Source organism: Vipera berus (genome assembly GCF_964194415.1).
Source record: "Vipera berus genome assembly, chromosome: 16".
NCBI classification, from domain to species: domain Eukaryota; kingdom Metazoa; phylum Chordata; class Lepidosauria; order Squamata; family Viperidae; genus Vipera; species Vipera berus.
The window spans coordinates 9742906-9765950 of NC_138219.1; the positions used below are offsets into that span (position 1 = coordinate 9742906).

Consider the following 23045-nt stretch of genomic DNA (forward strand, 5'->3'; position numbering starts at 1 on the left):
GATTTTTTTTTAAAAAAAAAGACCAAACCAGCATTAACTCTCCCTTTCTCCCAGATTTCAGTGTCTCAATTGCAACATTATATTCAAATAATATATTTTCTCCCTCCTTTCACACATACACACAAATGGTAATTTTCTTGTTTGCAAAAAGAAAAAAAGATAACTTTCTAGCTAATAAAAGATAGTCGAACAGCCCAGCTATTCTTTTTCCCAAAGCAATCCTTTTTAACCCCAGACCAGCTGGGGTAAAAAAAAAATAAAACATGGCAAAAGTTCTTTTTTTGTTGTTTCTTTTTAAACATTGACCCATCAGCTAAATTTTTGGAGTGAAAAAAGATGCTTTCCAGGTAAGTTAAACTATAGATCCCCTCATCCACTGCCAACATTTGCTAGGCATAATGGGCATTGCAATTCTCTGGCTTTGGAAGCCCAAAGGATTTTTAAAAATTGGTAGCCAAACAGCTGTTCCACTTTGCTTGGTCAGCACAGGACACGAAGAAGACAAAATGGACATCTTTAATCTTACATCTAGCTTTTTTCCCGCTGGAGAAAAAAAGGTGGAAAAAAATCAAACTTTTTTGGCTTCTAAAGCTTTCCTCTTCGGAATTGCCCTGCTTGTAAGGAACAGAAGAGACACATAGAAAACCCTCCCTTTTTACGACCCTGTAATCCCTTAATTTGAGTAGATTTGGGGCGACTGGATGGAGCTGGAGACACAAAGAGAAAATTGTGTGGGTTTCGTTGCAGTGGGAATCAACTCGGGATTCTCGGGGGAGGGGGGGCGTCATGCGGACTCTGCAACTCGTTTCAGACAGAGAATAAAGAAATGCCACAGAGAAATCTCCCACAACCTCAGATATCAGGATGCTGAAAAACATGGAATTTGAAACATATTTTTTTCTCCTCCAGGCTGGATCCTCTAAAAGTCTGCTTTGGCTCTCCCCTCCTTTTGAAAAACCAGGCCCCTCCTGAGTGAGAAGGGAAGCATGAGGACGCAGGAGAATCAAACCTGGGAAACAAGTATTATCAGAACGGCAAGATTTCCACAACATTGCCTCCGCATTTTCTTATACAAGTCTGGCTGGAGAAGAGAGAGACACAGGAGCCATAATCAAACAGTCATGGGACTTTGGGATAAGGGTCCGCACTGAGCCTCTTCTGGACAAAACACTTTCTGTGGGATACTTTCTCCAGCCGCCTTTTACAAGCTTGCAGAGGTGTGGGTTTTATCCTGGTGGCAATTTTGCCCCCATCTCCCAGCTCTCCATCTGCATTGGGGTGTGTGTGTTTGCTTCAATCCGTGAAGGAAAGGGGGGCCGAGAGCGAATTCTTCCTGGCTGTGGGAGTTTGAGCAGTGGAGCCCCTCGGATCATCTCTGGATCCCAACGTCTTTGGCGAGCTGCAGGGGGTAGATTTTTCTGGATCCCCCGCTTGGGCAAAAAGCAGAGGGGGGGGTTCGATTTAGGACAGAAAAGTCTGCAAGGAGAAAAGCCACTCAGAGTCACTTGGAACTGCGAGATAGGCAGCAAATAGATTTGACAGGTAGACAAAAAAAAATGCCAAATCCAACCTGAGTCAATCTAGCTGAGTACGCGAGAAACCATCATAATAACAACAAAGATCCCAAGCACCGAATTGCTGTTGGGTTTTGATCCTGCTTCCTTGAAAGAATCAGCAGTCGCTGGCTGGCACCAGGAAGGTGTTTTAGCCCCCCCTGCCTCGGCCCTTGGGGGGGGGCTGTAAGGAATCCAGAATGAGATACGCCAGCATCAGGAGGGTTCGTTCTGCAAGATGGCGGCCCCACACCTTAATAGCATCCAGAATGTCTTGCGTTGAGGCCAGGATACGTCCTTAAGAACAAAATCCAGTGGAGAAACTTCTGAAAAAACACCAGGAATAATTCAGTCTGTATGGTGGTTTCTTAGGTTTATAAAGGAGCCGAAACACGCGGAGGTGTCGTGGGTCAATTCTGGAGAAGGAATCCTCAATTCTTTGCAAGGTTGTCTGTGCAAAATGATCCTTGCTCCGCTCGCCCAGGGGGCGAGTGCCGCTGAACGAACAACACCAGAAAGAAACAGTCAACTGGGCATGTGCAGAGTGATGGATGTTGGGGCTGTTGCTCTTTCTGACGAAATTTTTTTAAAAGGATAAGTTACGCGGTGACTAATTCACCCAACGGTTTTGAGTTTGGCAACCCGTTTTGACAAGACCCAACAGGAAATTCAAGTGAGGCCGAGATGCGTTTCTTTATCTCTAAAGGTTATTTTTGTAATTAAGTAGCCTGTAAGAAAAAAAAGAGGAGGGTAAACATGAAAGATTTTCTCCCTTTAGGTTGGCAATAAGGTATAATTAAGAAAGGGGAAAACAACAACATTGAACAAGCCTTGTGAGGGAGATGCCCCGAGCACGATGGTCCTGAGGACTTAAAAGACCTGCTGGACGCAGCCAAAATGGATCCAGGAAATCTAACTTTCTGCCCCACGGGCCAGTGAGTCAATGTTCACTCGTTATTTTATTTATTACATTTTTATGCCACCGCTCGCAAGGTGATTCTGGCAGCGTACAAGTTATAAAACAGGTAAAAACAGTTAAACCATCAACACATTAAAACTACACCGATTAAAATGTTACAGTATTTAAAAAAAACCTCCCAATTCTTCAGAGGATGCAAACCTCGGCGCCACCTTTTGCGGCATCGTTGCAAATAAAGTGGCTAGTCCTCATTGAGCAGTTCCCGACGGAGGAGCGTTTCGGAGTGGCTTTTGCAATTCATTCCACACTTACACGGAAACGGATGAGGGGAGGCCCCGCGCGAGGTTATAAAATATGAGAATTGCTCCAAGGTCTTTCTCGCCCACATTTGGACCTCATTTCCTGAACGGCTCCTGACTGCAGGAAGAGGGGAAGAGAAAAGGAAGAGGGTGAAGACCCTTCCTCAATTTCCACCATAGCTTTAAGCTCCCTGCACTTAGAAATCTAGCATGTCAGGGAAAAGCACTTTCGTCTCAACTGCTAGCTTTCTACCTTCGGGGCATTTCTGATTATAGGTTGTCTTCGACTTACAGTAGTTCATTTAGTGACCAGTCAAACTTACAACCGCACTGAAAGAAGCGACTTATGGCTGCTTCTCACACTTGCAGCATCCCTGTGGCCGTGCGATCAAAATTGGGACGCTTGGCAACTGACTCGTACGTACGACGGTCGTAGCATCCCGGAGGTCAAGCGATCCCTTTTGCGGCCTTCCAACGAGCAAAGCCAATGCGGAAGCCGGGTTCGCTTAACAACTGGGTGGCTGACTTAACTGGGAGATTCTTTTAACGACGGTGGCAAGGAGGAGCGTAAAAGGGAGCAAAATTCACTTCACCCACGTCCCACTTAGCCACAGAAATTTGGGGCTGTACGTTGTGGCCGTAAGTCGAGGACTACCTGTACTGTACTCCCCCAGATATACATCCCCACAAAGACCCACCGGATTAGACCACCCAACGGACTTCGTTGGACTTTGGAAAGTACATTCCACAAGGCCAGAATTAAAGCTGGCATCTTGGCAAACGGAGCTCGTAGCAGGTCTGAAGTCCGGGATTATAAATATTCCGGCCCCTTGCCAGAGTTTCCGGCTGTTTAATAAGCAAACCCGCTGCCTAAAGAGATTCCTCCCCCCTCCCTTTCTTTTTTCCACCTCCCCCGCGGAGGGCTCTTGAGAATCTGGGATTCCAGAGCCCTGACGGAGAATTTGCGCAACCTCTTGGTGTGTGGGAGGTGATTCCAGGGCAGGGAAGGAAAACCTCTCCTCCACCATGTCCTTTTCCAGTTGACGCTGCCGCTGGAGAGTCTCCAAGGCTTAAATTTTAAAAAGGCAGCACTTCCCTGCGGGGGTCAAATCCTGCACGGAGCCCAGCAAGCAGGAGAACTTGAGCCAGCCACGTCACGCAGGGGCAAGACGGGCAAATGCCAAGTTTAGGATCGTGCGTGGATCTTTGGAGTGGAGGCCATCCTTTCCGAAAGAAGATTTTTAGACTTTTAGACCTGTGGACTTCCCAGAATCCCCCAGCCAGCCATGGGGAATTCTGGGAGTTGAAGTCCACCAGCCTTAAAAGTTGCCAAGGTTGGACTCCTCTACTTTACAGGGAGAACCAGCACACACCACTCTCCGGTCCCCTCTGCTGAGGATTAAACAACTCAGGCTGAAATAACCGAACCTGGGGGTCCCAACCCACCACTTCAGCCTCAGACCCTTCCCCACAAAGCACGAGGACTCGATCCCCTGACTGATTTCTAAGGATCCTCAAGTTTCCTTGCTTGGGAGCCCTGTTTTAATGGCCTCTCTGGGTGGGCTCCCAGGATTGAGCAGGGGACCCCCTCCCTGTTTGGCCCAGCTTTGCTCTGGAAGAATCCGCAACTTCCCCGGAATCAAAAATGGGTGAAAGCCGTACCACGGCGGGGAGGCCCTCGTTCACCATGTCGCCGGAACCGATGTGTGTGAGGTGGACGAAATTCATGGGCTCGCCGATCATGCTGCGGTCAATCCGCCGTCTTCTCCTTTGCTGCTGTGGAACATGGAACCGTGGTGAGGGGAGGAAGGGAAGACCTCGCCAACCCCAGCGAGGACCTCCGTGCCCGGCAGGCACCATCCCTGGGCCGGGAAACCTAACCCAAGGTGGCCCGAAGGAGAACTCACCGGCTGCGCCTTCTCCACCACACAGCAGCCCAGTTTGTGCCAAAAGTCACTCATGGTGAGAGTCGCTCCCAGCTTTCTGCCCGGCGGGGGCCAACGACCTGCAGACAGGCAATGAGCACCCCCTTGTCCAGCCGGAGACGACGCTCGGCCCTGTGGCGTCCTGCGGGGTTGTGAGCCCAAAGAGACTTTCAGATGGCGACGCTTGAAAAGCACCTTCGGAAGAAGGAAAAAAACAAGCTCAGCGGAGGGGGGGGGTGCGGGGGGAGGGGAAGGAAAGATAATGAGGACAAGACTGAAAATTAGGGGAAAGGAAGGAAGGAGGAGGAGGAGGAAGAAACAGCATGAAATAAAAAATGGAGGAAAGAAGGAGGGAGAGTAAGAAGAAAATGATTACATCAATAACTAGATCTTTTTTCGAGGCCCCCTGGACTCAGCGGGGCTGGGATGGTCAAGCAGAGGAGCCAGGAACTGACCGTTCGGCCTCCGCAGCCCGCAAAGGCCGGAGATGCTGCTGCCCAAGTTTGCAAACCACTTCGGGGAAGGTGCCCCATGGATCCCCCCAGCTTTTCTCTTTCGAAAGACGGCCTCAGCTGAGGAGTCACCCTGCGTGGTGCAGACGCGCCTCGGTTTCCTCTCACAAGGCGGGGGGGGCTCAAGAGGAGGAGGTTTTTTAAACAATCATTTCAGATAACAGGAAACCACAAGGAGTTTCCATAGAAGCAGACTAGGGGCATTTAAAAAAAAATTGCACAAACACAAACGCACAAAGCCTGCACTTCCTCCTGGTGAATTAACCTTGCCGGAAAGTCTTTGTGGAGGTCACCTGTTCACACTTTTGTGTCCGTGCGTGTGTGTGAAAGTGACGACAACCCTTTGGGAAGTTCAGTTGCGAGAGATCTGGAAAGACAGGCCCCGCCTGCTTCCGCTGCTAAGATTGGAGGGGCCCCTGGAGGGCATGAAGACTGACCCTCCCTGCTCGAGAAACAAACTTTTGGGGACCATACAAGACACGTCCACCTTTTCCTAGCAGCCACACCGAGCTGGCTGGTCAACACCTTCTCCCAAAACCTTCCAGCCCTGAGTTTCCTGGTGGTCTCTCGTCCAACCCGTCTTGGTCTTCCCAAAGAGTAGCTGCCATCCTTCTTGGGGTCCAAGCACATTGGCCTCCTGCCCTGCACCCTGGGCCAAAGGGAAGACCCTTGAAGCAAGAGCTAAAGGGAGGGGGGCAAATGCTGGGATTTTTCTGCCTTTGGGGATCTTTTTTTAAAAAAAGGAAAAAAAAGGGGATTTGGTTTTTCAGAAGAGAGGAGAGACGTGGGATCTTCCTGATGTGGGCTGGCCTGCTGCCAGCTCCCACCAGTAGCTGGTGAGACCCCCATCAGAGGCAAGAAGCATGACGGGCACAAGGATTCAGGCCAGACAGCCGCCCGGCCAGAAAAGGTGACTCAGCAACCGACGGAGGGCTGGGCAGCTGGGGTGGAGGAGGGGCAGAAGAGGGCTGTGCAAAGACTCTCACGTCATTTCGACCTTCCCAGGCATCTTCTGGCAGACAAGGTCGATGGGGACACTGGGTTGCCATAGGGCTACTCAGGGCTCCGCAACCTTGACCACTTTCAGACTTGTGGACTTCAGCTCCCAGAATTCCTCAGCCAGCTATGGTCAAGGTGGCAGAGCCCTGGGCTAAGTCAATCAAACAAATAATCGCAACCGAGAAAGTGATTAAACCTTGAACGATGACTAAATGAACTATTCCGTAAGTCGAGGACTGTAAGAGAGAAAGAAGCACGGAGCCTGGAAGAAACCAGCCAAATAAGGGATCTGGATGGGCAGGGAAGGCCTTGCACACGCTTGTGTAAATTGGTGTGCCTTTGCAGCCTCTCTTCTCCGCCTGTTGCAGCAGGAGCCAAACAACCGTTCTGAGCATTTGGGGCAAGACCCAGCCTGCCCCAGACGTCGTCAGTGGAGGAACGATGCAGCTTGACTCACCCTGACTCACCCCCCCCCACCTGGGCCAGCTAGAACCGCCGAGAAAGCAGGAAAAAGCGGAGAGGACATTCCCAGAACTTTCCCACCCTCCAGCCGGAGAGGGGAAGAGCACCTGGGGCCCCAAAGTGCACGGGGGGGGGCTTCAATGAATGGATGAGCATGGAAGAAGAGGGTGGCTCCCTGCAGCTGGGGGCTTAGACTACAGGTCCCATCCTCCCCATGCAGGGCCAGATGTGAAGAGGATCCGGGATGGTCGTGCCTTTGTGAGAAAAGTGACTTGCCCTCATTTTCTGGGATGTTTTTGCAACTTCCTGGTCTACTTTCCTGCCCCAGCCTCTCCTGGTGGTATCCTTTCCACCTACAACTTTGCTCCGACTCGTGAAGTCTTCAGGACGCAGCTCCCCAGAGCCTTGCCTTTATCTTCTCCCACCAATTTTGTTTTTCCATAAAAACATCTTCCCTGTTATATTTAACCTCTAGACTTTGCACGTCCCCAAATAGCTCTCAGGCCATCAAGCCAAATCTTCCCAGTGTTTTGCATAGGGCGGCCAATCAGGTGCCAGCACAGGATGTGTTCAAACTCACGGGGTGTCTCTGTGCACACCTGCCAGCAGCCGGGTTTGAGAAGGGAGCCGCCGTGACCAGCCAACCTTGCAAAAATTTGCGCGCCGTTTCGAAAGGAAGTGACGGGGTCCTGTGTGCAGCTGGAGAAGGCTGTGATTTTAGTCGGGTCTGTGGCCTCTTCACATCACGAGGGCTAGAAACGTGAAGGACTTTTGGCTGGGCAAATTAAAAGAGGTGGGGTTTTGGGGCACCAGTGGCCGCCTGCAAATCGCTTTGAAAGGATGATTTATCCCATCACGTTGGGATAACATGCCCCACTCTTGATCCACTGTTTTCAGCTTGCAACTATGCCCAAACTGAAGGGGCAGAAAAATCAGAGTTAATTATTTACCAATCAGACATCCAGAAAATGTAAAATTTCTGCCAGGTGAATTCCTGTTTTTCCTAACCACCGTGATTCACCAGAGCCAGTTCTTAGAATATTCTTGACATCAGCCTAGAAAAAGTTGACCACAACTGCCTTTTGTGATGTTTTTACAGCTTCCAGGTCTACGCCACAACCCTGGCATCCCCTGGTGGTCTCCCATCCTCGTTCAGGTTCCACCCTCTCCTCCTGGAGCAATCTTGCGATTCAACAAGGCCTGTGTCAATCCATTTCTCCTGCATTTGTGTAATAAAAGACCAAAGGGAAATCCTGTCCCAGCTAAGCGAAACATCGAATATTTTCCACCAGGAAGGTCTTTTTTTGGCTTGGTGGTATCATTGCCCCCCACATCCCAGATAGCTCAGAGCACCCAGCCCCACACTTTCTCTTCCCCACAGCTGTCGCCGTTCTGCGTAATTTGTGCGTTACGTTTCCTTGAAAGCTGTTGCTACCGAACCGTCCTGTTGATAAATCCGTTTCCCTTTTTCAAAAACTGGTTCTTAGAGGCGTTTTGCAAAACAGACTCTCCTTCACCCCGCTTCTCCAAGCTGGTACTCCCGAACAACCGATGGGGATGATGGGAACTGGAGTGCGCTAGGAATGCTGGCACAAAGCAACTTCCCAGCAACGGTGCCAAGAAAACGGGATGGCCAGAGGAAGCCGGGGACGAGAAGTGAGGCTTTGTGTCTTCTCCAGGCCACGAATCCGCCGTCGCTTTGGTGGGCTGCCACTCTCAGCCTGGCAGTGCCACCCAGGCTTGCGGGATGGGCAGCGGCAGCCAGACGCCAAAGCCTGGCCCAGGACGGATGAGACGTAGTCCCTTTGCGACGTGAGAAGATGCTCTGGAGAACACCACGGCTCGGAGTGACGTTTCTCTGGATTTGCTCCGGAAAAAAAAAATATCACGGGCAGTGTGGGGGTTTTCTGGTGCTCCTGAGGCAGCTTCCTTCCCCGGTAGCAAAGTCTGGGGTTATTTTTTCCCTCGGCTGGCTGGCGTTATTGTTTCTCTGAGATTTATAGGCTTTTTTCACAGACCCATTGTGAGCAGCGAGCTCCCTTCCGAAGGCCGTTTTTTTCCCACGGGCCGGAGGCCAATTCCAAGGCCTGCAAAGGGTGGCAGGAAGCCTCCCGCCACACAGAGGTGCAAACGGAGAACCTCCATGTCAGGAGAGAGTCCACCTGCAAATACCAGCCTCTGCCTCTTCGTTTGCTGGCAGGGAACCAAGGCCCGAAGAGGGGAATTTTCTGTCCCGGCTGGGAAAATCTCTCAGGCCCGTTCCTCTCCAGGGCTTTCCTGCCAGGTGGAGAACCAAGCTGTGCCACTGTCCCATATCCAATGCCCCCCCTTTTCTGTGCAATGATTTAAACAAGGCTGATTTTAATGCCGGCCGGTGGCATCCAGCAAGCTCCTCCAGCCAGGAAGCGCCCAGCCTCCCTCATTGTGCAGAATAAAAGGACCCTTTGTTGCAGATTGCGGCTAGAAGGAAAAGGGCCTTGAATCCCATCTGGGGAGGGGGGAGAATTTCCTCCGAGCAGAGAAGAAAGGATTGGCGGCTGTCTGGCCCTCCCAGCGGCTGGCCGGCCAAGTCCTCTTTGCCCCCTGGTTATGTCATGGGGGCAGCCATGTTTTCTCAGCAGCTCTGGAGAAGCACTTTGCTCTCCGAGAGGCTTTCTGGCTAAAGGTTGGGTTTGCTGGGAGTCCCCATCCCAGCACAAACCAGATCTGACTTTGGCTTAGAATTCATGGTTTGTAAGTCAAGGTTGTTGTTGGGGGTAGCAAATTGGAGGAGGAAGGAGGATTAGATATGTTGGCCAGCTTGAGTTATTTACAAACTTCATCAAGATTTGGGAAATGCCAAGGATACGTTGTTAAAAATTCTGTTTCAAATTGTAGCTCAAAGTGAATTTCGAATACACAAATAAGAAATTAGTAGCTGTGCCAGTCACAACAATGGACAAAAACTTCCTGTCTAAGAAGGAAGGACTCTGAGACTGGCTTGCAGCAGAGTATATGATGAAGTTTGCAGTGGAGACCCCTGAACCCTTGCGCAAACATGTAAACACATGTAAAAGAGGACACTTCCACGCCTGCGTGAGGTGGGTTTGACCATGCAGAGGTTGGATGCAGAGAAAGGCAGGGCAGTTGGACAATTTGGGAAGATTTCCTTGCAAAATATCCATTAAGACCTCAACACACACACACACACAACTCCAATGACAGCATTTGGGGAAATCACATCACCCCCTTTTCAACTCTGAACCTGTCACTAGGAAGGTTTTCCTTTCCAGCGCCAAGACATTACAGTTTCTTTTTAAAATCTATTCTTCCGAAAATCAAAGTTTAATTTCTCTGCAGGTGTGTCCAGCCTTCCTCAAAAGGAGGCTGCAGCTGGAGAGAAGCCGGGCTGAGGGGCCAACGGGGGGGGTGGGGGTGTGGGGTGTGGGGGGTTGAGTTCTGCCGAAGGAGGCCTGTGTGGCCCTGAAGAGCTCCAGCCCAGCAGTTCCCTCTCTTGAAGCCACCTGAATGGGGCTGCTTCCGAGTCAGGGAGGAAATGCAGAGGGGTGGAGGGGGGAACATAAGGGTTAAGCAAAGCATTAAACTTCTTTAGGAGACTTCTGCAAGTCTCTTTCCAAGAGGGGGAAAAGACAGATGTTTGGGGGAAGGAGAGGGGGACAGGCTGGGGCTGGGGGGTCTGGATACACCCCCCTGATACAATATAGGTCCTTGCTAAAATAACAGCAATGCACAAATCGCAATTGCAGTCAAGAAGTTGCATTCGCACCTCTGCCACTCTGCAAACTTTTCTAACTAGAAAGAAACCAGGGCACCAAGGTGGGTGCTTGACTTCCCCAAGGTGGGGGTCTCCTGAAGGACCACAGGGCCCATCTCCCCACCCGTTGGGCCCGAGTCCTCCCTGTGCTTTCCAGCCGTTAAGAACCAGCCATAAGGGAGGGGAAAATGAGATTTTTACATTCAGCCAGCCTCTTGGAAATCCCTCTCCCTGTGGCACAAAATCAGCCCTCAACAAGCTAACCTTGGTGTGTGTGTGTGGGGGGGGGAATAAGTTTTTTCACCTATTAATTGGATTTTCACATTGCCAGTGGGCTGGGAAACCGAAAGCTTTTTTGGCCTTGAAAGCATTTCTCAAACCATGCTGGCTTTCCTTTGGCCAAAGTGCCAGTGGCCCCAGCTGGTGGGCAACACCCAGAGGGAAATTCAAGCATGCTTTGAAAAAGTTGTGGGGGAGAGAAACAGCCCCATTTCCGGCCTTTTCCTATCTCCCCATTTCTTCAGCTGGGAGATTGGAACCGGTTTTCCCCTCCCCAAGGTGTCAGTTTTTTTAAAAAAAAACCTAGATCTTTGCAAGGCAACAGAGTCCCAGATGAATAGGGCCTTTCTTCCCCACTGGAGGAAGCAAAGAAGAAATTAAAGGCCTGAATCAATGGAACTCTCTTTTCTTTCTTTCTTTCTTTCTTTCTTTCTTTCTTTCTTTCTTTCTTTCTTTCTTTCTTTCTTTCTTTCTTTCTTTCTTTCTTTCTTTCCTTTCTTTCTTTCCTTCCTTCCAAAGTGCTAGTCTGCAGAAAGAAGCCATTCCAAAGCCAAAAAGGACACTGTTTTTCTAAAGGGAATTAAAATCGCCTCCCCCCCACCACCCCCCGCGCGCCTCTCTCGCAAAACGTGTTTGCCCAAAGAGGCGGGGGGGGGAAGGGAAGGAGGGTCCGGAGAAACCTCAGGTGCGGAAGAAGAAAGAGGGGCTCACCTGAACTTTCTAAAGAGAAAGAGAAAGAGAGAAAGAAAACTTTGGGGGTCCGGAAGAGTTTTGCGCAAAGTTGCGAAGAGCTTTGAAGCCCCGAGAAGGCTAGAAAACCCAGCCAGGGTCTCCCTCCCCACCAGGCCCCCGGACGGTCCCCAGGCCCAGAGCGCCCTTCTCCCCTTACCTGCCCTGCTGGGGGTCCCGGGACCTCGGCCGTGCCTCCTCCTCCTCCTCCGAGCGCCACAGCAAACCCACATGGAAAGTTCTCTTTCCGTGGGAAACCAGGCTCCGATCGCCTCCTCCGCCCTCCTGCTGCCGCTGCTAGAAGGAGGAGGAAACGCTCCGGAGGATTTCAACAGGCAGACCGAGGAACAACGCCCCCCCCCCCCGCGATGATTCAACCCACACGCGTCTCCGGACTCGCCGGAGCGGCTGCTGCCAACTCTGGCCGGCTCTGGGCATTGCAGCCGCACGGCCGGAGGCCTCGCAGATGTGGCCGGCTGGGGGGGGGGGCTGGGGGTGCCCATCCTTGCTGCTGTGTGTGTGTGTGGGGGGGGGGGTATGGTGGCTTTGGGGCAGATGGGCTGGGCTACTGCGGCTGCCAGCCCCAGGTGGAGGTTTTTAAGAAGACACTGGTCTCTCTTGCTTGAGCAAGGGGTTGGAGTAGAGGACCTCCAGGGTCCCCTCCGACTCTGTAATTCTTTTAATTTCGACCCAGGGGTTGAACCCCACAAAATTGGGGAGGCTTTTGATGCTCCCCGTTTTCTTCTCCCTCTGTCCCCCAAATTAATACCTGGATTCCAGGTGGACGGATGAGACCTGGGAAGGGAGAGGGCAGCTGAGAGGCCGTCTGTCCATCCTTCTGATGCAGCCCAGCCTGAAAGCCGCGATGACCCCACGGCCAAAGGATTGGCTGGTGCGTCAGGACACATTTTTAGGAACCGAATTGGCCCTGCCAGGCGGAGGATCCCCAGAGTCTTTGGGGAGGGGGGCTATTAAAAAAGAGGCTTTTGAGGGCTCTTCCCCTTAGAAAGAGGGGAGGGGAGGACCCCCAAGGGGAAAAAGAAGAAACAGGAGAGGCCGAAGGAAGAGGAGATGGACGCAAGGTGTGTGCAGGTAGATACGCCTTGTGCACCTCTGCCCTCTTTCGCTAGGGGCGGCCCTTGACTTACGACCACAACGGAGCCCCCCCATTTCTGTCCCTAAGTGAGAGGATCCTTAAGCACGTTTTGCCCCCCTTTTACGACCTTCCTCACCACAGGAGTGAAGAGAATCCCTGCAGCTATTAAACAGACTACCTGTCCCATGTTTTCAGACTAGACAAGGCTTTTCCCTCACCCCTGCCCCAAAGCCTTTGAGCTCACAAACTGGACAACAGGGAGTTCCACAGGCTAATTTTTCACTGGGAGAATCAGGACCGACCAGACTTCAGCTGCCTCACACTCAGATTGGCAGGTGACCCCCTCCCCTCGTGGGAGAGGGCAAACCAGCTGCCCACCATCCTTTCCCCAACCTGCCCCCACTCTGTTCTTGGAAGCCACACCAATCAATGCCTCCTTCTCCAGAGACCTCACACACACACACCGCCCCTCCCATGCAAAACACACAGCTCAGACGTGCCCACCCTCCAAGACACACACACACACACACACACACACACACCCGTGCCCACCCTCCAGACTCCTGGCTGCCTCCTCCATTCCCTGGAAATAGCCCTTCTAGCTAATCCATTGGCTCGGCAGCCGATGGGGGGGGGGGGAAGGACCCACCCACCAGTGAAATCTCTTTCCAGGAGGGGCTGCATTGCAGCAAGAAAGGAGGGGAGACGGACACGCCTGGCATCCCGCCCCGCCTCCCGCCCCCCAGCCAAAGGCAGACAGAGGCATCTTCCCGGCAGCATCTTCTGCACCTCAGAGACAGACAAACATCATTGGGGCTCTTCCCCAAATCCTGCTGACAAGGAGGTAAGACTGGGGAGCAACACACACACAAATGCTTGGATGAGAGGCTGGGGGGGGGCATTTATCTATTCCACCTTAGAAGGGTGGAGTTGCTCAAAAGCCCCGGGCTTCAGCTGTTTTATTCTACCATGTAGATACATGATGCTGTGTTATACTTATTTCTGTTGCCAGGTAATGTAGTATTTCTATACATGAACAAGCGATGCTGTATTAAATTTATTTCTAGGTTATTCCCAGCCAGCAAACCGTGGCCTAATGTGATTTTATATGATATAATATTGAATATTAGATTGTATTGTTATACCAGTACATGATGCTATCTATCTATCTATCTATCTATCTATCTATCTATCTATCTATCTATCTATCTATCTATCTATCTATCATTTATCTATCTATCCATCCCTGTCTCTGTCTATCTATATCTGTCTGTCTGTCCATATCTATCTATCTATCTATCTATCTATCTATCTATCTATCTATCTATCTATCTATCTATCTATCCATCATCTTCCTTTCTAAGTGATTTGTGCTTAGATTGTAAGCCGCCCTGAGTCTTCGGAGAAGGGCGGGATATAAATGGGATTAAAATAAAATAAAAATAAAAATAAGTTACTATAGATCGAGAAAATCCTGACACAATGCAATATATAATTTCATTTCATTTTCCTATTTCTTAGCAGCTGAAGCCCTTGTAGAAAAAAGAAAAAAGAAAAGCCAGCTTCTTCCATCTTAGCAATTTCAGAGGGCTGGAACATAAATAAATCTGATGGAGACATGAGCCCCGTAATGCACCTTTTAAAACCCCAAATCTCAGTCTTTTTAACATGTGCCTCGCATACACCTTGTCTTGTTTTTTCTCTCTCTCAAATCAGTTGGGGGAACTCCGTCCCCCCTTCCCCCAAGGGAGAGGGGATTTAAAACATTAACCATTCCCCGTCTCTTTCCTGTTTACTGGGCAGGGTGGGTGCATATGTCTTCCTTTTAATATTGCCAAGTCATCCAGCCATCTCTCAGCTGCCAGGAGGGGTCACATAATTCTCCAAAAATGTTTCCAGCGCACAAAAAGAGGAATGCAAATATATCCCCCTCTGTACAGGCGGCTAAAGATGCTATATTTAAAGAGGACAGATGTCTGGGTAATTTCATACGCGCCACCGAGCTCCTCGTCCACAGCCTGACCATCCTGGGTGAAATAAGCCCCGCCCAGATGGTTCAGAGCATCTTGGAAAAGGCTTCATTTAAGGCCAGAGGATGGCTGGGCGTTTTAAAAGGCTTTTGCTGAGGAAGGGAAGAGGGAGCGGGCAGAGATGGCGGTGGGGAGGGGTCCCCTGGGGGATTGGCACAAAAAAGGGGGGCCAGAGGGCCAAAGAAAGAGACCTGTATCGGGTGTGTGTGTGTGTGTGTGTGTGCGTGCATGTATGTGCAAGGGAAGAGAGAAATAATTACTGCAGAAAAATGTGTCACCCAGCAAACAAGAGAGACCTTTCTCTGCATACACAAGAATGCAAGGAGGAAGGTGGGGGGAAAAGATGGGGGGGAGCAAGAGAAAAGTGAGGAAGGAGGAACACCCAGGGCAGGGCTGCTCCATTTTTGTAAGGGGGGGAAGCATCCTTTTTAATATTTTTCTCACCAAGGACTAAGATCCTGTGAGAACAAAAGAAAGACTGCTTTATTTACTGCAAATTTCAATCCTGACTTTCCTCTAAGGGGGCATAATAGTTTTGCCTCCACAGCAACCCTGCGAGGTAGGCCACTCGGCCAGTAAACTGAGGGGAGAGCCTGACCTGGCTCTCCCTGGTGATTTTTTCTCCCAGGGGGACCTAACCCTCACATTTAACAGCCATTGCAGCACCCCCAGGGTCAGGTGATCGAAATTCAGAGGCTTAGCCACTGACCCGTACTTATGACAGTCGCACAGTGTCCCCCTTTTGCGACCTCCTGACAAGCAAAGTCAATGAGGGAACCAGGTTCAGTGAACAACCATGTGACCGACTTAACATCTGCGATGATTCACTTAAGCACTGTGGGAAGAAAGGTCGCAAAAGGGGGAAAAATCCCTTCACTGGGTTGGGGTCCTAAGCTGAGGACTCCCTGTATTAGCATTAAAATTTCAAAAAAAAACCCAAACCCCACTTTAAAGCAATAACGCCGCCTTCTTCCTGCTTTTCCTCCCCCCAGGAAGAAATGAGGGACACCGTGAACACCCAGTATGGTTCCTTCCTTTACTGGCGAATGCCCATTCCTGAGCTGGACGTCTCCGAACTGGAGTGTCTGGGCCTGGCCGACCTGGCCCTCTTCAAGCCCAAGCGGGGCTACGGCAGCCTGGTGTCCGAGCAGAAGACCCCCAGGCCCGGTCTGGGGCCCCCGGAAGAGGCGGAGAGCGCCCTGCTCCCCTTCAGCAGCTTTAACTTCTGGAGAGCCCCCATCGCCAGCATCAGCCCGGGGGACTTTGACCTCGTCTGAAGCCCAGCCGAGGGTCGGAAGCCACTAATTTTTTTTATTATACCCCCCCACACACACACTGCAGTGTTTCCGGTGGGGTTTTCTCCCTCCCCAGACTCCTGTGTGGTTCCTGTGTGCCGTGTTTGCGCTTTCCCGAGCTGATGTTTCTGAACCATTTGCCATAAAACAAAACTGACTCTTCACCTTGGTTTGAATGCGTTTGCCAAGACTGTATCTCTCCCCCCTCTTGTTTCCTCCCCACTCCCTGATCTGCCAGGGTCCAGGTCCAGGAGGACTAGGAGAAGGAATTTCCCACACACACACACAAAAACAAAAATTATTCCTCCTTTCTGTGCACGTAGGGCTGATCAGCCACTGGGGTTAGCAACTGGCGCTTTGTGCCCCAATCCGGCCTGCAAAGAAAGATTTGGCCCATTCAGTTATTATTTTCCTTTGATTGGACATCTCCTGCCAGCAGGAAAAGCATACGTTTTGATTTAAAATAACCCCAAATTGTTTAATCGAGCGGGTGTAAGTTTTGTAGAACCTTCTCTATTTTTTCCTGGAAAAGGAAGGAAACGGCAGAGAAAAGAGGAATTAAACATTGGAGGGAAGTGCATGGAAGAAAACTGGGCTGTCCCTGTGATGGGGCAAAGAAAGAGATCCGATTAAAATAAAAAAGCAAGCTTTTCATGTGGGGGGGGGGATGGAGGGAGAGGGGAGGTGTCTGGTCTTCCTTTCAGAAGGATCTGAAGGATAGCCAAGAGGAAAAGGGCCTTTTCTGAAAGGTGAGTCTTGGAAGGGAGAACCCTTTACATCTTCCGCAAAAGGGGGAAATGAAAAAGGTGCTGATGGGCGTGAAACCAATCGGGTCCAATTGCTCGAAGGTATCCAGAGGCTGTAGAAGCGGCCCCAGCTCGGGGCGCAGGGTTGAGTTGGAGACCCATGGTGCTTTATTCGCTCCGTTCTCCAGAGAGGGGAAGTCGAACCGTAAACGGACACGGTTCACACGCACCCCATTCCTGCAAATTGAGCCCCGTTTTAAGACCAGGGTCAGGAGCACCAGAAAGAGGCAACGGCGACGCTCCTGGCCGCCGATCCAGCCACAAAGGGTTAGTAGGGTTCCCCTGGGAGCAAAGAGGCCCCAGGGTCACACCCACCATCTGGCTCCAGGAGGGTCCTTCGGGTCTCAAGCAGACGCGTGTCACCGCGGCTCATCCGTGCATTCGCGTCCTCCAGGCTCGGCGTCTTCAGCGTGTGGCTTGGGGCGGGGGGGGGGGTGGGGTGGAGGAAGGACCAGATGGAGATGCGTCGGGCACTCCCGGGTGGGGTGGGGGCGGCTGGGGAGCATGGGGGCGGTGGTCCAAACCCTTTGAAAAGGGCTCAGCTCTGAAAAGGCTCGCCTCCAGTGGGGCGTCTCTGAACTAGGGTTGCAGTTCCCATGGCTGGGGATGATGGGAGTCATAGTCCAGTGCTTTGGGGGCAAAGGGGGCTTCTTTGGAGGGAACCAGGATGATGGTTTTTAGGCTTTTTGTGCTCCCCCCCCCTTACAATCAATGCACACATACACAAGCCCAGTTGTAGGCTTTATTGGCTTGACCATAGAGATGCCGAGGGAGGGAGCGCCTTTTTTAGGGAACGTTAGAACGCGGTCGGCCTCGCCCTGCCATAGAGAGGAGGGGCAGAGCGTCCTCACCCGAGCCAAAGCGACTTCCTTTCCGCGGCCGGAAGAGCGTGTGTTACACCTTAAAGGTTCCCCCATCAGGGATACTTCTGGGTCTACCGTTTTTCTCTCGGTTGGGGGAGCGGCTTGTCGGTTTGAAAACGCCCCCCTTGTCGCAGCCCCATCATCCTGAGCGCGAAACAGGCTGCTCCGGCCACGAGGAGGGTCTCCCCCCCACCGCCGCCTCCCAGGGTGAGTCCGGGCCTGGGTGGGGGGAGAATTAAAGGGGTCTGGGGAAAAAAGGACCTTTCCCCGCTAAAGTTGGACTACAACGCCCACCCTCCCCACTTCCTGGGCTCCAGAGCTTTTCGTCCCCACGCCTGGACTACTGCACTTCCCATCATCCATTGACCAGCAGTACCAGAAATCCTGCGGCCCCCATCATCCCCTCTGTCGGGGCCGGATAGGCCTCCTTTTTGAGTGGTTGAAATTAAAAGAATAACAGAGTCGGAAGGGGCCCTGGAGGTCATCTATCCCAACCCCTGCTCAAGCAGGAGCCCCTATTGCAGGGTTGACCAAGCTTAGTCACTTTAAGGCTTGTGGGCTTCAATTCCCAGAATTCCCCAGGCAGCCATTCATGGCTGGCCAATGAATTCTGGGAGCTGAAGCCCACAGGTCTTAAAATGACCAAGACTGGACACCCCTGTCCGATACCCATCCCACTCCAGACCAATGGCTGTCCGGTCTCCCCTTAAAAACTCCAGTGATGGAGCACCCACCACTTCCGAAGATTTAAGCCATCCTTGTCTTTCTTGCTAAGATTTTGCAGAGAGGACAATGCCAGGCCTAAATGCCTTTTTCCACCTGTGAGTAGGGGAGGCAGAGGAGGCACAGAGACCGGGCACTGACCTCCTCCCCCGACCCCCAGTCCAAACCAGTGAGATTTCTCTGCCCCCAGATGTTTGAAACCATCTGTTCTCTTGTATAAAGATGTCGCTGATAGACCCGAGGAAGAAGTTCCTAGAAGCAGCCTGCCGAGGCCAGGATGACGAAATCAGGCTGCTGATGGCCAACGGAGCCCCCTTCATCACCGACTGAGTAAGTCCAGGGTGGAAAAGCTGAGGAAGTGGGGAGGAAGGCAAGGCAGGGACAGCAGGACGGTGCATTTTAGAGATAAGATGGAAAGAAGTTCTCTCAAGTTGATTGCTCCCTCTATGGAAGAAGAGAACGAAGAAGAAGCTTTAAATAAATAAGCTTTAGAATAATACAACTTTTTACCTTCGTAAATGAGGGAAGAAACAAGGCCTTAAATTTCTTGCAAATTGCTTGTGCTTTATTTCCACCAAGAGGTCAAGACACTTTTCTTTTTTTTAAAAAAAGCAGAACCTCGTCACATTGCGTGCAAATTGCCCGCTGCTTAAGCCCTCGTGGGCAGTTTGCTGGCGTGAGCGGCGTTAACCCAGATTTATGCCAGGCAGATCGCTGTTCTCAACACACCCTGTTTGCTGGCTATCAAATTGCGGAGTTTGTGGTCTCGTTTGTTTGCGGACCCCAGCAAGGTAGACCAACTCAAGGAGGGCTGGGCATTGTAGTTCAGCCACCTCTGAAGACCCAGCCCAGCGTAGAGGGGCGCAGAGAGGAGGGGTCCGCCTCCATCTTTCTCAGGATTTGGCAACTATTTTATCGTGGTCGGTTGGGGGATTGTGGGAGTTGACATGCAGACTGGGATCCTTGCAGCCTTCCAGGACGGCCCATTCACGATTGTGAGCGTGCCAGCGGGGAAGGAGAGAGGCAGAAGGCAGCTGCTCTGGAAAGCCCGCCCTGTTTTATTGAAGCACGCAACACCCTCCAAAGAGACCCCGTCCACCTTTGCCCAGGGGTCTCCAGAGGAAAAGTTGTGCCTTGTTGGTCCTTAACAAGGCAGGATTCGCACGGGGTGCATTTCCCCACAACGCCCTTGTCAGCCATAAGTTTCTCCCCCTCTTTTATGGTGGTGAAATATTCCCCAGGCATCCAATAAATTCTGCTTTTCAAATAGGTCTATTTACAGGTGTGTTTGTTTAGGAAACACAAAGATCTTTTAGAGGTTAAAATATTCGTGTTGGAATAAGCGCACCTCTCTTTCCTCTCGCCCAGCTTTTTTTGGGGGGGGAACTCATGCTTGGTTAATCAGACGCTTACCTGCCTCCGTTCCTCCCTAAGCTACAGAATCTTTGCCCTGAGCTCAAACCAGGATGGGCAGAACCTCCCGTCTCTGCTGGGCCCAAGCAGGTAGACTGTGTTGTGACTCAGGGCCAGCCTGTGGGTCCGACAGCCGGGTCCGATGTATCGGAGGACTCAGATGTAGGGGAGGAGGGAAACGAACCGGCTGATGATGATTTGGAGGCTTTGCAGAGTCCTCAGCCGGGGACCTCTTCTCAGCTGTGTGAGCCCGAGAGTGCGGAGGATGATGACCCACAGCTGGCCCTGTTCAAGGACGCCCGACGCAGGAGGCAGACGAGCAGGGACAAACAAAGAAAGACTATGGGACTCCTCGGGAGGAGGCACAGGGAGACCACGCCCTGAGCTCTCTATAAAAGAAGTGTTTGGGGAGGGGCTGGTTGCTGAAAGCAACTTTTCCGCTTGAGAAGACAAGCTCTTGTGTTTTTGTTAACTGCGTAATTAAATCTTGGCAGAAGCCTTTTAGCCTTGGACGCTTTCCAGACTCTTCTTTTAATTAGGGGTTGCGAGAAGAGGGCTGGTTCAGAACAGACTGCCCCCGTGCGTGGAGCTTCCACCAAGGCCTCCGTAAGCCAGCTTGGGCTGGCCATCTCCACTGCGGCCTTCCCCCTCCCCCCTCTCAGGCCAGGCGGTAGTCCAGCATGTCTTTCTCCACGTAGTCGCTCCAGCTGGAGGAGGGCATGCTCCGGTAGGGGTCCAGGAGGATGCGGAAGCAACGGACGATCAGCACCGCCAGGAAGACGAAGAGGAAGAAGAGGAAGAGGAAGGTGGCCTTCTGCTCCAGGGAGAGGGTGGGGTCGGGCCGGAGGGCGCTGGCCAGGGCAGGCAAGGAGCTGCCCAGGCTGGTGGCCATGTGGACCAGCGCCCCAGCGAGCAAGTGGCCGGCTGTCCGCAGCACCACCTGGAAGGGGGGCAGAGACCCTGTTAGCAGGGGGTGGTCTCTGCGCCAGGAAATAAGAGTAGCCCACGGCGAGAAAGGCGGCAAAATTTAAATTTAACAAATTTTAAGAAATCAACACAGGGTGGGGTCTCTCCCTGGCCTGGCAGCCTTTTTAAAAAATCTCCTTTTCCCTGCAACCCTCTAAGCTGGACGAGCGGCTGGACCCCTGTCTTGGGTGCTCCCCAGCCCAACGGGAGGGGGAGAGTTTGGGAAGGGCTGTCCGTTGCTTTCTTCCCTCTCCAGGGGAAAGTACTTTAAGATCCTCTTGCCAGAAGGGCTGAAGAAGGAGCGTATTGAGAATGCAACACTGAACTGCAAACAGTGTGGCATTTTTAAGGCTGGGGGAAGGGGGGGCAGATGGGCATGCCCGTGGGAGGGGGAGCCCCACAACTATCACTGATGTGGGACCCTTCCCATCCAAGCTCCCGTCCCACCCTGTGACCTGCCCCGTTCGAGTGCCAGCCACACTGATTTGGCCCTCCGGAATGGAAGGGGGAAGGTCTCACCTGGAGAAAAGCGGAGCCGCTCTCTAGCAACGCATCGCCGCCAGCCAGGTAGGCGGCCCCCTTCTTCGCCCAGCTGTTCCAGGAAATCAAGGCTGGGTGGGATTAGCACGGCAGCCGTTGCCGGAGCTTTCCTGCATCTTCCTCACTGATGGACAGCAGCATACGGAGGCGGGGAGCGGTGGAATTCACCCTGGGTGGGACCAGGACTGGGGAGGGAGTCCTGGGAAAGGCAGGGGTCCCCTCTTTGCCGGCGGTGGGGGCAGCTTCCTCTGGTGCCCACGCGTCTCGGGCCGAAGCGCCCAAGATGCTTCATAGCTGTTGCCAGGGGCAACCGGTTGCTATGGAGATGACGAGCAAACTCTGGACCAGGCAGGAGGTAGGGTGCCGGAAACACTGGATGCTCAGTTCCCTATCCGAGGCTAAACTTTTGGGGCGAGCGAAGAGCAGCAGCCGGCCTTGCTCTGAGGGGCTCCCCAGGAAGCCAATGGTGGCTAAATCCTAACCCTGGATTAAGAAACCACAATTGCAGCGTTCGCACGACACAATTTGCCAACCCTGGCAGAGGAGGAGGCATTCAGACCAGAGAAGGAGATGTGATTGGGAATCTGCCGCCACCCCTAAAAAAGAGGACATAGTTTGGTGGGATTTGGCCTCCAAATCTGGCAGACTTGAGTGGGGCCACCCAAATGCCCAGAAGCTCCCCAAAGTCTCCAGGGAGGAGGTTTCCGGTGTGGCATTTTCCTTCTGCAGAGAGAGAGAGAATCCTGCTTCCAGTCTCGAAAAAGCCAAACGAGGAGGAAGCGCTCTGCAGGTTGAAAGAAACCATTGAACAGAGAACAAACCAGGTTTGGTTTGGTTTTCTATGACCAACCCAGGTTGGTGCATCTTCGATCGAAGGCCGGTCACGAGGATACGGGAGCCTGTGTGGCCGATTCCCCCCTCCACTGAGTTTACGTCCTTTGTGGCCGTTCCCCAGGACGGAGCCAAGCAGCTGGAAGACCCCAGACCCTTTTGGACTCTCCCATGGAGCCTGCAGGTGCCAGGGAAGTGCCTGGCTCACAAGGGGCCGCCAGGGGGCGCTGCCAGGCCAGGCTTGGCGATTTGGACTGCCCGGATTTCTCAGCAGTTGAGGGAGACGGTTTTTCTCATTTAAAAAAAAAATCAGCAAAAAGCGCCTCTCTTATATCCTTGTTTCTTTTTAAAAAAACTGGCCGCTCAAGATGCCAAGGCAGCCAAAGGCCTCCCTGCAGACACTTTTCCAGGAGTTTTTTAAAGAGAGCTATTTGGTGGCTCTGCTTTTCATCCCTCCCAAGAAACCAGTAAAAAGCCAAGAAGCCATTTACCATCTCCAAACGCTCGGCACCCCGAACCTTTTTCCAGGGTGGCCCCGGAATCCACGAAGCAGCCTGGAAGACTTAGGGAACCTCCCCAAAGCTCCTGCCGCTTCCTTTGGCTGCACCCACAAAGGTAGACTGCTTCTGGACGTGGAGGCTCTCCCATCTTTGGATAGGCTGGAGCCCTCTCTGATCCGGCATCCCGCTTTTTTTCCTTCTTTGCTCTTTACCGCCCAACTGGCTGCCAATATAGGTGCAGAAAGGCAGGAAACTGTTTTTAAAGTTCTTAGGAAAGGCTCTCCTCCGCCCAGCCCCAACTGGCAACCTCCCAGGTTGTCAACCACATCTGCAGGCCTCTTGGCATAAAAAGAGAGGAAACATCTGGCAGCTTCGCACACACAGACAGGGTCTAACTTGGCCTTGTCTTCCCAGTTTTGCAAGAAGCCGGCGCTGCATTAATTCAGAAGAGGACCAAAAGCCGAATGCTGATGTTTAACATCAGCCAGCAGAGAGGCTGCGGGGGGGGGAGTGGCCCCCCTCCCACAGCACCGCTTCCCCTTGTCTCGGCT

At 52.1% G+C, this 23045-nt stretch overlaps 3 protein-coding genes and 1 long non-coding RNA gene across 9 annotated transcripts; 2 read left to right on the top strand and 2 right to left on the bottom strand.

Moving 5' to 3' along the window:
- Positions 1 to 2064: 2064 nt before the first annotated feature.
- CDC42SE1 (CDC42 small effector 1) lies at positions 2065 to 11743 on the bottom strand. Of its 5 annotated transcripts, none has more exons than XM_081340768.1 (5): positions 11592 to 11743; positions 4679 to 4891; positions 4434 to 4544; positions 2785 to 2889; positions 2065 to 2281 (listed from the first exon to the last, which is right to left on the bottom strand). In XM_081340768.1, exons 2-4 carry the CDS (start codon positions 4730 to 4732, stop codon positions 2818 to 2820), a joined length of 237 nt encoding a protein of 78 aa, XP_081196894.1. In that variant the 5' UTR covers positions 4733 to 4891; positions 11592 to 11743; the 3' UTR covers positions 2065 to 2281; positions 2785 to 2817. The 5 variants fall into 5 exon arrangements, 4 of the variants coding, with proteins under 4 accessions (XP_081196894.1, XP_081196893.1, XP_081196892.1 ...); XM_081340767.1 differs by having other exon boundaries at positions 4434 to 4547; XM_081340766.1 differs by lacking the exon at positions 11592 to 11743 and adding an exon at positions 5152 to 5306.
- A 1535-nt stretch (positions 11744 to 13278) lies between these two features.
- On the top strand, positions 13279 to 16004 carry MLLT11 (MLLT11 transcription factor 7 cofactor). 2 transcript variants are annotated; one of them, XM_081340775.1, is made up of 3 exons: positions 13329 to 13371; positions 14049 to 14154; positions 15550 to 16004. In XM_081340775.1, exons 2-3 carry the CDS (start codon positions 14146 to 14148, stop codon positions 15832 to 15834), a joined length of 294 nt encoding a protein of 97 aa, XP_081196901.1. In that variant the 5' UTR covers positions 13329 to 13371; positions 14049 to 14145; the 3' UTR covers positions 15835 to 16004. The 2 variants fall into 2 exon arrangements, with proteins under 2 accessions (XP_081196902.1, XP_081196901.1); XM_081340776.1 differs by lacking the exon at positions 14049 to 14154 and having other exon boundaries at positions 13279 to 13371.
- Positions 16005 to 17557: 1553 nt separating this feature from the next.
- Positions 17558 to 20151, top strand: LOC308675440. The gene is made up of 3 exons (XR_014028120.1): positions 17558 to 17728; positions 18467 to 18574; positions 19679 to 20151. It is a non-coding gene; the product is annotated as an uncharacterized lncRNA (long non-coding RNA).
- Positions 20152 to 20239: 88 nt separating this feature from the next.
- LOC308675435 (cortexin-3-like) lies at positions 20240 to 20666 on the bottom strand. The gene has a single exon (XM_081340778.1). The coding sequence runs from the start codon at positions 20547 to 20549 to the stop codon at positions 20316 to 20318; it is 234 nt and encodes a 77-aa protein (XP_081196904.1). The 5' UTR covers positions 20550 to 20666; the 3' UTR covers positions 20240 to 20315.
- Positions 20667 to 23045: the final 2379 nt, after the last annotated feature.